The following is a 13,529-nucleotide window of genomic DNA, read 5'->3' as shown; positions in this document are numbered from 1 at the left end:
TATAGACTAAGCAAGTAGCATTCTTTCTTCTATTATTTTTTAACATGAAAAGAAAACTGCCTAATGCTTATCACTTGTGTCAGACACAAAGGTATTCAAAATTAACACCCCACCCCACCCCACCCCACCCCACCCCACTCCACTCCACTCCACTCCACTCCACTCCTCCTATTCATGTTGAAGCCCCATGCACGCGCATGCGCCACATGACCAGACGACAATCTCTTATCCTTTTTTTAAATGGGAAAAAAAAGTCTGTCAAACTACATAAAGTCTACACTGGCACAAGAAGGGTAAAATGACCAACCGACTCTATGAAATTAAAAATCCAACCCCTGGTGAATGTCCTTTTGTGCGCTTTCATTGGCCACCACGCTAATACATGTGCCACACAGCTTGGCAGCGATCCCCCCTCCTCCCTTTTTAATATGGAAAACAAACACTTAATAAAAGACAAACCGATAACGGATTATGTGAGCCCATTTATTAAAAAAAAAAAAAAAAAAAAAAAAAAAAAAAAACCCTGATAAAAACCCGAAATTGACCAGGCTAAAACGAAACACCTCCTTAACGGCTCGGCTTCAGTTTAGACTGGTACACATATTAAACCAAATTAAACGCCCGAAACCGGATCAAACCAACCGTTTTGCAACCCTAGGGTTGGGAGGAGGAGGGGGGGGGAGGATTGTAGCCGAAATGGTTTATTAACAGAACAGTCACCTGCCATATGCATCATATGCATGGAAACAACATTGTGCCTTATTACAATGAATGATAAAAATTGTATGAAACCATCCCTGCCAACTGCAAGCCTCACTGTTTGTACCAAGGTTACCACAATTCTCAAGCATTACCATAATTTACAAATGAAATGTGGAGGATGTAGAGGAATTAAGATCACATAACTCATCATTTTCCACCAATGGCAAATCCATATATACAAAACCATACAGTACACGTCAGTCCCATAAACCCATTTCTGCAAGTTCACACGTAAAATTAGTGATTTGAAGATGGATTTGTTAGCAGTTCAAGAGATTTTCTGAGAAAATCCACTGCGACCTGCACATCATCAAATGCCAAAGCCCCCACAGCAAACCTTGCAGCCTTGTGTGCCTCAGCAACCATTTCAGGTGGTGGCTGGTAGTTGCTGTCGTAATGAAAAGTCTGGGTAGAAGTCAGTGGAGATTCTGCATGGTTACTCCCATTCATGCCAGTAGGAGTGTACTGCCCTGCTAATGGGTGGCTTGAAACTGGTGGAGCTGACTGATAGGAAGCTTCAGAACCTTGGAAGTAAGAGGGATAGTGTGATGGAGCAGTAGGAAGACTGCTCTCAGTAAAACTAGGATAAGATTGAAAATTAGGGTAAGATTGGGGCGAAGGGGATGGTTCTTGGGAAGAATAATTTTGAGGCAATGATTGTTGAGATTCATGTCCATAGGGTTGATGGTAGGCCTGAGAGTAAGCAGAACTTTCTTGTCTCTGAACTGGTGGAGGATGGAAGTCACTGGAAGGGTAATCAGCATTTGGGAACGTGGGAGGTGATGTCATAATGTTTGTAGAAGGTAGGCGCGTAAGATTATCATGGAACTGAGGGGATGCATCAGCTCCTGCTCCTGGAAGGTTTACTGAATTGGTTTCACTTGGTCCAAGGTCCTTCAAAGGAAGAATAGCTAAATATTAGAAAGCTTTTTCAGTATCTCAATAATGAACAGCAGGTTAAAGAAGCAGTTTTCCCAAAACCAGAGTTAAAAGTAATTAGTTGGATAATTATTCCAATCATGAGAACTTTCAGTTGGGAACAAAACCATGTTATCTGGGACATTCAAATTCTACAAGTGCAGTGGCATAAACTATTGAATGATGCACATAGTATAGCCCAAAATGGGGGTACAACTGTACAAGCCAAATCATTATCAGTCAGATCATTTGGCATTTGAGATTGAAAATTCACACCTGATGCAGATTAATAACCAAAATAGACTTGTTTTATTAGGAATAAGCCTAGGGTTGGGTTGTCTATGTGCTGGGCCTTCAGTCCATGTGGTTTGGAGTGTAGTGGGCCACTTTTATGGGTCCAAAAGAGGGGCTCTAAGATTGAGTACGGGATTACTAGTTAGTTTCCTATTTTCATTAGTCTCCCTTTTAGTTGGGTTTTGATGGGGTTAATTAGTTTCTAATTTTAGTCATTAGTTAATTTCTAAATTCAGTTAAAAGTTAGTTTCTAATTTCAGTCTTTGTATTTTCCTAGTTTCTTTTTTTAATTTTATTAACTAGAAGACTTGCTTTTATTTAGTTTCCTATTTCAGTTTTGGAAACTAAAGTGAGTTTCTATTATTTGTAAACCCCCATCATTATTATAAATAAAGGAGAGGGCTCCCATTAAGCCCCATGATTTTATGAATAAAAAAGCTATGTTGTTGTTGCTCTTCTGAGTTTGCTTTGTGTGTGATCAAAGTGGTGGTCTTGTGTTTGATCAAGGCTGAAGGAATTGGTGTTTGATCCAATTGACTCTTTGCGGTGTGAAGCCCAAGAGGTTCCTTTCAAGTGTTCTTCTTCTTCAAGCTTTTTTCTTCTTCCTTCCTCGCGTATCCAAGTTACTATAGATCAGTCCAAGCACTACAGGTAAAAGATCTGAACTTCTTTTAGTTTCTGGTTTTGAACTCCCAGATTTCTCCTACTCGATCCATCACTGATCAGACCATCCAGCCACCTGATGGCTTCCCTGTTTGGGTCGAGTATTACCCCTGCTGAAAGGATGGTTCGATCCTAATTTGGGGTCAATCAGACCTGGGATTTTATTGTTATCAAATTTCTCTCTATTCTGGCCGATTTTAATTAGCTCAGTTTCTGCCCAGAATTTTGAATCGCTTTGTTCTGATGTTGCTGATCATATACTTAACTGATTATGCTTGTTCATTGATGAGTTCAGCCCCTAAACCCTTGGCTGTTATTCTGCTACAGAATTTCTGAGTTGTTGAAATCAATTGCAAGTATCATATTCTGTTATCTCATTTTTTTACTACTATATTGTGGTTGATTTATTTGGGAGATGCTTGGGTGTTCTTTGGTTTAAAGTTCCTGCAGTTGAGAATTAGTTAGATTCCCTACCCTTGTCTACATTAAGTGGTATCAGAGTATGGCTGAGAACAACACTCCCACCTTAGCTATTATTATGGAGATGCTACAGAATATGAGAGCTGAGCTGAAGGCTGAACAGCAAGCTCTTGGTGCAAGGTTGTTGGCTATGGAGACCCAATCACAACAACCTACCCGTGGCTCTCATGCACCACCTGAGGTGGAAGCACCATTGAATGTAACTGCCCAGTTGGCTAAAAAGGGACCTATCCCTAACCTGAGAGCACCACAAAGGGTTCCTGTGAAGCAACCTACTTTTGAAGAACACATAAGGGGATACTTTGAGACTGAACGTCCTACACATCAAAGGTACTCAAGAGATTCACTGAAGGTTAAGCTTGATTTAAAGGAGTTTGATGGTAGACATGACCCCCAACTGTTCTATGATTGGGTAGCTGCTTTGGATGACTATTTTGACTATTATGACTTACCTGAGCAACGGAAAATGAAACTAGCTCGTGCTAAGCTAGTTGAGGCTGCTCGCGATTGGTGGAGAACCTATCAACAAGAGTTGGAAGACCGTGGTAGAAAGCCTACTATTTGAGAGGAGATGAAGCTTGAACTATTTGACAAATATTTGCCACGTAATTTCAGAGCTCGTATACAAGACCAGCTGAACTCTCTTCGTCAGGGAAATATGATTAAGCTTGATTTAAAGGAGTTTGATGGTAGACATGACCCCCAATTGTTCTATGATTGGGTAGCTTCTTTGGATGACTATTTTGTCTATTATGACTTACCTGAGCAACGGAAAATGAAACTAGTTCGTGCTAAGCTAGTTGAGGCTGCTCGCGATTGGTGGAGAACCTATCAGCAAGAGTTGGAAGACCGTGGTAGAAAGCCTACTATTTGAGAGGAGATGAAGCTTAAACTATTTGACAAATATTTGCCACGTAATTTCAGAGCTCGTATACAAGACTAGCTGAACTCTCTTTGTTAGGGAAATATGATTGTAGTGGAGTATATGAACATGTTTGATGCACTTCATTCTTGCACAGGTATAAGGGAGAACAAAAGGCAACTACTATCTCGGTTTCGACTGGGATTGCGAGCTGAAATCAATAGGGGAATTGGTGTTGTTGATGTATACTCAGTGAGGGATTGCTTTGACAAGGTCCTACGAGTAGAGGAGCTTATAGTACAGTCTGGTAGAAGGTTTGGTTTCCAAGCTGAGGAGGTAAAAAAAAAAAATTTCAGCCATTAAACCTAACACTCCAACACCCTCAAGAACCACAACTCCTTTATGGGAAGTGAGGATACCTCTAGTTAAACCAAAAGAACTTGAAATCAAGGTGAAAAATGAAAAGATAGTTCTTGAAGCTTCAAATATAGAAGATTCCACTGAAGAATTCTACATTGAAGAGAGCATAGTAGACAAGACTAAAGTCGTGGAAGATGAGGTAGTGATTGAAAGAACTCCACAACAAGTCTTTGAGATTCATGATGAGAAGGAAGAGTTTGTTCCAATCCTTGATGAGAAGGTTACCTACATTGACAACCCTATGCACACGACATTCACAGTTGGTATTAATTCAGAGGTTGAGCATATAGAGTTTGTTATGTCATCATGGTTCTTTAAAGAGAAAGTTCCACACCTTGAAGACTACCTTCCAAAAGTCTACAAGCAACCTGAATTCTGTTTGGGGAATAGTTATTGCTGCTATTCACATGTTGTTCCCACCTCATCACTGCAAAATTCAAGGATGAATTTTTTCAAGATGGGGAGAATTAATGCAGATTAAAAACCAAAATAGACTTGTTTTATTAGGAATAAGCCTAGGGTTGGGTTGTCTATGTGCTGGGCCTTCAGTCCATGTGGTTTGGAGTGTAATGGGCCACTTTTATGGGTCCAAAAGAGGGGCTCTAAGATTGAGTACGGGATTACTAGTTAGTTTCCTATTTTCATTAGTCTCCCTTTTAGTTGGGTTTTGATGGGGTTAATTAGTTTCTAATTTTAGTCATTAGTTAATTTCTAAATTCAATCAAAATTTAGTTTCTAATTTCAGTCTTTGTATTTTCCTAGTTTCTTTTTTTAATTTTAGTAACTAGAAGACTTGCTTTTATTTAGTTTCCTATTTCAGTTTTGGAAACTAAAGTGAGTTTCTATTATTTGTAAACCCCCATCATTATTATAAATAAAGGAGAGGCCTCCCATTAGGCCCCACGATTTTATGAATGAAAAGCTATGTTGCTGTTGCTCTTTTGAGTTTGCTTTGTGTGTGATCAAAGTGGTGGTCTTGTGTTTGATCAAGGCTGAAGGAATTGGTGTTTGATCCAATTGACTCTTTGCGGTGTGAAGCCCAAGAGGTTCCTTTCAAGTGTTCTTCTTCTTCAAGCTTATTTCTTCTTCCTTCCTCGCGTATCCAAGTTACTATAGATCAGTCCAAGCACTACAGGTAAAAGATCTGAACTTCTTTTAGTTTCTGGTTTTGAACTCCCAGATTTCTCCTACTCGATCCATCACTGATCAGACCATCCAGCCACCTGATGGCTCCCCTGTTTGGGTCGAGTATTACCCCTGCTGAAAGGATGGTTCGATCCTAATTTGGGGTCAATCAGACCTGGGATTTTATTGTTATCAAATTTCTCTCTATTCTGACCAATTTTAATTAGCTCAGTTTCTGCCCAGAATTTTGAATCGCTTTGTTCTGGATGTTGCTGATTGGTTGCTGGTCTTATGCTGATCATATACTTAACTGTTTATGCTTGTTAGTTGATGAGTTCAGCCCCTAAACCCTTGGCTGTTATTCTGCTACAGAATTTCTGAGTTGTTGAAATCGATTGCAAGTATCATATTCTGTTATCTCAGTTTTTACTATCATACTGTGGTTGATTTATTTGGGAGATGCTTGGGTATTCTTTGGTTTAAAAGTTCCTGCAGTTGAGACTTGGTTAGACTCCCTACCCTCGTCTACATTAGCACCTGCCGTGTTGCACTGGACTTGCCGTAATTACCACTCATCATGGTATTGGCTTGGACAACCCCAGCTTTCGAACCCAGATTTTACTAATTTGCCCAGATTTATTCCTCACAAGAACAAGGTCAAGGGTTTATCACACCTGCCCTCTGGTAGCACTGAAATGCCACAAATAGAAACCCCTAAATTTCAATGCTGAACCAGTACATTAAAAATCTAGTAGAGGGATTAGTTGTCTGGTTGTGCAAGATCTAATGAGGAAAGAAGTTCATGGGGTAATATCAATCCTTTTGAACGGATCTCCACGAAAGATTGCATTTTTCAAGCAAAGAAAAGAACCCCGTAAAGCTCTTTGGAAAAAGATAAGGTCAATATGTTGATACTTTTTCAAGTTATAAACCAGAGATATGGCCTGCCAACACAATGCTCATTCTCAAAATTTATCCCAACAAAGTGAAAAATATCATTCAAGCTGAAAATATTCTTTCATTTTAGAATGGTCTAGTGTTCCTAAGATACTATTCTAAATGGCCTTTTACAATTTTTGGTCGCAATGTCCTCCTTCCCAAATTCTCATCACCAAATTCCCTTTTCTCATTTCAAAAGGTGCAGAATAATTTAGGAGAAAGTTAATGAGTAGTTTCAGACTTCAGAGGGGCCTATATCCAATATTAAGAAGTGCACATGTCTATGTCAACATTTGTACTGAGTGTAAGGAAGCAGAATTCCAAATACGAGGGGCATTACTGGTGGAGAACTAGCAGCTTCCATGAAACCATAAGGTGGTATAAAGATGGTAAGATATCAACAACCACTGGGACCACCACAACAGAAAGGTCTCTATTTTCTTTCCAAGTAAATATTTCAAGGAAAAAGCAAAGAAAATGTTCCATCAAGAGACTAATTATTTTTTTTTTTTTAACCATCCTATTTCCCGGTTGGTTTTAACATGGTTTCACATACTTGTAAGTAGTAACTAGCCCCATACTATCATATTTAGCTAGGTTTTCTCTTTCATTGGTAAAGCCTTTCTTATATATAACTGAATTGAGATAAAGCTACGGTTGAGTTTAGAAGCTTACATATGTAGCAGTTGGTGTGCTTGATGGGATTGATAGATCTTGATCACCACCAGGGGGTCCCGGTTCAGGCCTCCGTCCTTCTTTCAAAGCTTTCCGTATGTCCACTGCTTTCCAGGCTGCATACTTCTGTTTTTGTTCAAGCTGCCACAACAGGAGTCTAAGATGTCAACAAGTCAACTAAGCAACGCAACTAAGTCTTTTCTCAACTAAGTAGGGTCAGTTACAGAACAATATCAACTCAGCATGACTCTTCAAAGTACATAGAAGAATAACAGAAAAAGTAAAAATCTACGATCAGATCATCAACCTTTCTAAGCAATAAAGCTAAAGAAAGGAAATAAATAACTAAGATGAAATATAATAACAATATTTCAAACTCACATCAGGCTGGAGTTCACCAAATTGGTTAAGAATCTCATAGAATATGCTTGCAGCATAAAAAGTTTTTGCAGTATTCCTGCAACAAGCCAACATATGTAACTGAAAAATCAGCGACAATAGCACTAAAACTAAAGGAAAAGCATAAGGTTTTGTCTTTTAAATGGATTAATGATCGCATAGCAGACATACTGAAGTGCATGACCCACCACAGAAATTTTCTTTTAAGGACCTATAATAAATACCATGCCAAAATTTAGATGAATCTGACTACATACATCACATCTCTAAACTTCTATTTATCAATAGCAATTCTATATTAACTTTCACAGTAAAGCTGGGTTAAGGTTCAAGAAGTAATAAACTTTACTAAAAGGAAAGACAAACTGTAGTATATAATTTACAGAATGTAGGATTGCCCTCAACTAATTTCAAGAGGTGACCTGGGAACTCATAGGGCAACAAAAAAAATCCACTCTCATAGTCTCATACAATTAAGAAGAGAGAGAGAGAGTACTTGATTCTTTTATCTGCATGTAGCTGATTTTCCAATTATGGAAATATCCAATAACAGCTTTCATTTTAAACATCATAATGGGCACACTTTTTACCCAAAAAAAAATAAAAATGAGCACACTACAGACTGATGAACAGAATCGGCTAGGTCGTAAGCATGTCAGATTAAATCAGTTATCCAAATTCAATCTGAGATCCACCAAATCTTGAGATATCAAATTTGCATTGGAATTAGTCAAGATTAAACTCAACTCATAGGGCTTTACTCCAAGTATTTGGAGTAACCCTCTTGAATCCCATTTTGTCATTCAGTCTATTTCAGGCAATACCGACACTAACACACAACTGCTCTTGGATAGACCTTGATCAAATTGGATCTGGATCACAATATAATGCATTAACACTCTAAAATGGTTGTGTCGTCTATGCATATTAGCATGGCCATGATTACCTGAAGGCATATAACAAATCAGGCAGTGATGTTAAGGGCATCAAATTGATAGGATGCACTCCAACCAACAGGAGTCAAATGTGTCACCGCAAGTAATGGGCCACACTTTCAGTATACATTCAAGATAGCATTTTAAACCCCAGTGAAACCTGACCAGGTCACACATTCCCTGCCACCCAGAGCTTATGTTACTCCAGCAGGATCATAACCAGTCCACCCCCACCCAAAAAAGGGAAGTCATTCAAAACTAAAGGATTGTATTGATCCATTTGGATTGGCTGTTTGAAACCCTTCAACCAAGTCATATCAACCAATTTGACACCCATTCACTTTATGATTTATGTGAAAGCTGTGAAAAAATAATTATGATGTCATGAGATCAATAGTAAACTTGTTTGATCTGGGACCCATTCCTTTTTCGAAGTTGACAGGCTGGGTTTTGAAACGCTTAAAGAGGGAAACTTTAAAAAAATTGTCAAATTAAGACAAACGGGATTTTCGTACAGGTCAGCTCGCCCAGCTCGGTCTTGCTTATCTGCTTTCCCAAAAACACTCGATGCAAATCCCTCCACATATAAATTGTCATCTGGGCCCAACTTCAATGACTTCTTATCCTATGAAAAGAACCAATACATGAGAAGATCTTTTCAATAAAGACGAAACTGAATTAAAAAATAAATAAATAAATTAACAAAAGATATAAAGAGAAAATAGTGGACAATAAATTAGAGCATATGAACATTGTATTCAGGAAAGTATGGCTCTAATATAGAAAATAGAGAAATGGAAACAAAAATAGTATAGGAAAGAAGAAAATAGAAGGCCTGAGAACATTGAGGAAACAAAAAAGGCTCAGAAATATTCCCGGTAGCATACAAGCAGAACAAAAATTTCAACCATGAAAAGCATAGAAGTTGATGATTCCAATGCAGACAAACACTAGTTACGTCAGCAGCAGCGTAAAATGCCCAGATATTTTTGGCACTTGAACAATAAAGTGAAGTTCACCCATAAACTTAAGAGTCTTAAATTACAGTCCATTCCATCCAATTATAATCCAGAGTGCATTATAAATACTGCACCCTCTGAAATGTGGGGGGGAACCTAAGACCACACAACATAGGCATGAGGTTGAAATAACAAGGGTAATCCTTCCTTTCCATATCCAAAACAAGCAAGATTCCACTGGTTCAGAGTCTATTACATAAGGTGCATATTTTTAGTCAATGAAATGATTGGAAATTCCTTCCTAGTTTCATATGACCAACCATCTCTTCTTTTTATACGAACAATTTAGGAACTGATTAAATTTACCACCAAATGCTCTTCTGTAATTCAAGTGAGAAGTAAGAGCACATCATCTCCATTGTTCATCAACTGAGCTCCATATCTCCACCAATCTAAAATGCAGCCTTTTGGGATAGAATATAACAGTGAGCAAAGCAAGTAAATGACCATATTTGGAAAAACAATAAATGTAAGCCTTAGCAGTTACATTCACACTCTTGCTTAACAGATTGACATAGAATCAACTAGCAGTGGGTTAAAAATTGAAATATTGGTCAGTTAAACAGCTTCTGACACATTCTCACCAACTCAAAGAATTACGAGGCAGACAGTTTAAGCGTAAGATGTTTTACTCAAACATATAACATATAAACATTTTAGTTGGATACTTTAAACCCATTTCATCTCCCGAAAGAATTACTGCTGCAGCATGTTCAAACTTAGAAGTGTTTTCCTTGGAACATTTGGACTATAGTAACTCCCACACTAGACCAATTTCACCTCTTAAGAGAATTTCTGAGCTGTGGGTTCACAATCAATTTCATTGAAGCCGATTCAACTAATAAAGGCTCCGATGGACACATTTCACCTCCGCAAAGAACTACTAGAAAACATAAAATACCAGTTCAACTAATAGAGGCTTCAATGGACACATTTCACCTCCTTGAAGAACTACTAGAAAACATTAAATATTCCTCCACATGTACAAAGTGATGTAATGTCAAGGATCAGCTGTAAGCCCTTATTTGTCTATGCTTATCATGGATAATTTAACCTGGAACATTCAAGACGAGGTTGCGTGGTCTATGCTCTTTGTCGATGATATCGTTTTAGTAGACAAGACAAAAGCACTGATTAATACTATGTTGGAGCTTTGAATATCAACCTTGGAATCAAGAAGTTTTAAGATAAGTAGAACGAACACGGAGTTTATGATGTGTAGGATCAATCGTACTATGATGGATAACGAAATGGTGAAAATTGAGGAGAGAGAGATACTGTAACATGATTATTTTAGATATTTGGGATCAATCATAAATAAAGACGGTGATATAGATGATGATAATGATTCACAAAGAATTAAAGCGGGATGGATGAAGGGAGAGGTGTGTCCAAAGTGTCGTGTGACTTACGTATTCCTTGAAATCTTAAAGGAAAATTCTATAGGACAGTCGTACGACCGGATATGATGTATAGGGCGGAATGTTGGACAATTATGAAGCGTCATGTAGATAAGCTCTGCATAGTAGAGATGAGGATGTTGAGATGGATGTGTGAAAAAAAGGATAAACTAAAGAATGACCATATTAGAGTTGATTTGGGATGCACCAGTAAGGATGAATGATTTGATTCAGATGGAAGAAACAAAAAGAGCTAGGGACAAGCCGAAAATGACCATAGGAGTAGTAAGGAAAGACATGCACAATTTAGGTCTTGTCCCAAATATGACCTCAAATAGAGCTGATTGGAGGACAAGGATCCATTAGTAGACCCCATTCAGGTGGGAGTTTACTGATTTGTTGTGGTTGTGTTACTTTCTTTTTTTTTTCTATTACTATTCTCTTTTTATCTTTGCATGTAGCCGACCCCATTTAGTTGGGATAAGGCTGAGTTTGTTGTTGTTGTTGTACAAAATGATGCAGCAAGTTTTAGAACTTAGAAACACCAAAGTTTAGACTTCGGTAACTCCAGTAAGAGAATTACTATGCTTTTCTTTTTAAATAGTTCAACGAATAAAAGTTAATACAATCATAACGACATTATCTCCCCCCCCCCCCAAAAAAAAAATCACTTGCATGCACCCCACACACGTATCTCACTTGACAAAATTAAAACACTTAAAGTTGGATATTCTATGCAATTATGCTTTTGGTTTCCATCCCGAACTTTTGACAGAGCAAACTTCATATTTTATCCTGTAAAAGAGGACAATAGGCTTTCTCCATTCCATTCCTGATACAGCATATAAGTAGATAGATCATCAAAGATATAATTTTTTTTTTTTTTTTTTGGGGGGGGTGGGGGAGGGGGAGGTATAAGTATAACCCCTATATCCCGAAAAGAACCATCAATAGAAGAAAAAATGAGGGGGTGAATATAGGTGCCTCTTATGTACTTTTAATCTTAACTTCTTACAATCTGTTTAAGAAAATATGATTAATCATTACTGGGTTTTGGGGTCAAAGCAGAAACTTATGCTCATTGCATTCCTTTATATGCTGAAAATTTTGGACTCATAAGCAAACCTTCCTGCCTTTGGCATCTTCTTATATTTACTACAGCATGCTGATACATTAAAAAAAGGGAGCTCCTTTGGAAAAATCAATCTCCTCAACTCTTACCTTGGATGCTTAAACTCATTCCTGAGATGTGGAAGATGCATGTCCAAAATGGGATAGTATATGAAATATATTCTTAAAAGTTAAACAACTTGATGGTCGACCGCACATAATAGCAGCACATGTAAACCATATGCCCCATGTGCCCCTCTATATGGAATGACCTAAGAGAAATATCTAGGGGACCCCAGAGTCACCATCTAGAGGACCCCCAAATTGGATTGGACTCCATGGAACCAAAAGTTTCTGAAAAGAAGGCTATGAAATATGGGGATAGTATGTGTGGCAAGTGCATTATTTGGAGGGAAGGGAAGGAATTCGTCTAGATAGCTGACCCGGGGTTCTATCATTGATCAAAGAGTACTTAAAGTGGAACAGCAGGGTCATCTCAGCTCTGCTTCCCACTTTCATTAACCTCTTAGGTTTCGTTTCCCTAACTCAACCATAACACAATTAAAAATACTAATTTTTAATCACCATCTCAGAGACCAAGACCCCTAATGAGCAGATTCAAAAAGAAGTAAACAGTTCACCATGGGTAGTAAATTTAAAGTACGAAGAAAAACATTAGTTTCCAAGGTCCAACCCTAAAATTGCATCCTAAAATTGATCGATTTCCAGAGGGAACTGGAATAGTCATTACCTTCTCAAGCTGATTCATTAGCGAAACAAGAATAGCATTAGTAGTTTTCGTGCGGTCCTTCTGAGGAATCCTCAATCCTCGTTCCATCGCGTACAATCGACCTAAGAAAAGAAAGAAATTAAGAAGATGAATAGAAAGAGGGCACGCATAAAAGATGGAACACAATAGGAGGAAAGCAGAGTGAAATCGAAAAAAAAGGAAGAGAAGGAACATCTACAGTAATAAGCAACGAGGAGCTCATGTTTCTGCAACTCATCCGCTCTCTGAAGGTATGGAAGGAGGAGCTTCGCGGGCTCGTTTTCGCTCCCCATCGTTTTCCTGGTTGTTCTGATCTCTACCCACACACACAGAAGCACAGAGAAAGGAAAACGAAAACGTGCATGCTTCTACTCGAAGGAAGAATTGACGTGAACGAACGCTACAAACCGACCATCCAAATCGTCATAGTCGCATGATGGACATACGGCTTCAGTTAAAACTACAGAACCAATCTATGTTTTCGAGTTGCGACTTTAGGATATTGGGGTGGGGTGGGGTGGGGTGGGCCTTCTAGTGCGTGATACGTCGTGTAGAGCAGATTCAAGGGTTTTTGGGCTGAGCATCCATGCCTTGGGCTGCATCTGTGAAGGCTCCCGTCCCTTGAATCTTTGCTATACTGTAGGGCATCCTAGGAGCCTGATCCATGGACTGAGGCTTGAAACCAAAACCTTAACCAGTAGCGCAGCTGTAATGGACTAGGTTATCCATACACCATAGTTTACTTTTGGGGTGCCAAAA

At 38.6% G+C, this 13,529-nt stretch overlaps 1 protein-coding gene across 1 annotated transcript; it reads right to left on the bottom strand.

Annotated features, from left to right (window-relative positions):
* Positions 1 to 685: 685 nt before the first annotated feature.
* Positions 686 to 13,158, bottom strand: LOC122072213 (protein HOMOLOG OF MAMMALIAN LYST-INTERACTING PROTEIN 5-like). Its single transcript, XM_042636785.1, has 6 exons — positions 12,970 to 13,158; positions 12,753 to 12,853; positions 8,988 to 9,097; positions 7,520 to 7,595; positions 7,139 to 7,279; positions 686 to 1,656 (listed from the first exon to the last, which is right to left on the bottom strand). Exons 1-6 carry the CDS (start codon positions 13,061 to 13,063, stop codon positions 1,000 to 1,002), a joined length of 1,179 nt encoding a protein of 392 aa, XP_042492719.1. The 5' UTR covers positions 13,064 to 13,158; the 3' UTR covers positions 686 to 999.
* Between the last annotated feature and the right edge of the window lie 371 nt (positions 13,159 to 13,529).

The sequence above is a fragment of the Macadamia integrifolia genome, chromosome 2 (assembly GCF_013358625.1).
Source record: "Macadamia integrifolia cultivar HAES 741 chromosome 2, SCU_Mint_v3, whole genome shotgun sequence".
In the NCBI taxonomy this organism is placed as follows: Eukaryota; Viridiplantae; Streptophyta; class Magnoliopsida; order Proteales; family Proteaceae; genus Macadamia; species Macadamia integrifolia.
Note: the sequence above shows the minus strand (reverse complement) of the source record. Positions and strands in the feature narration are given on the sequence as shown.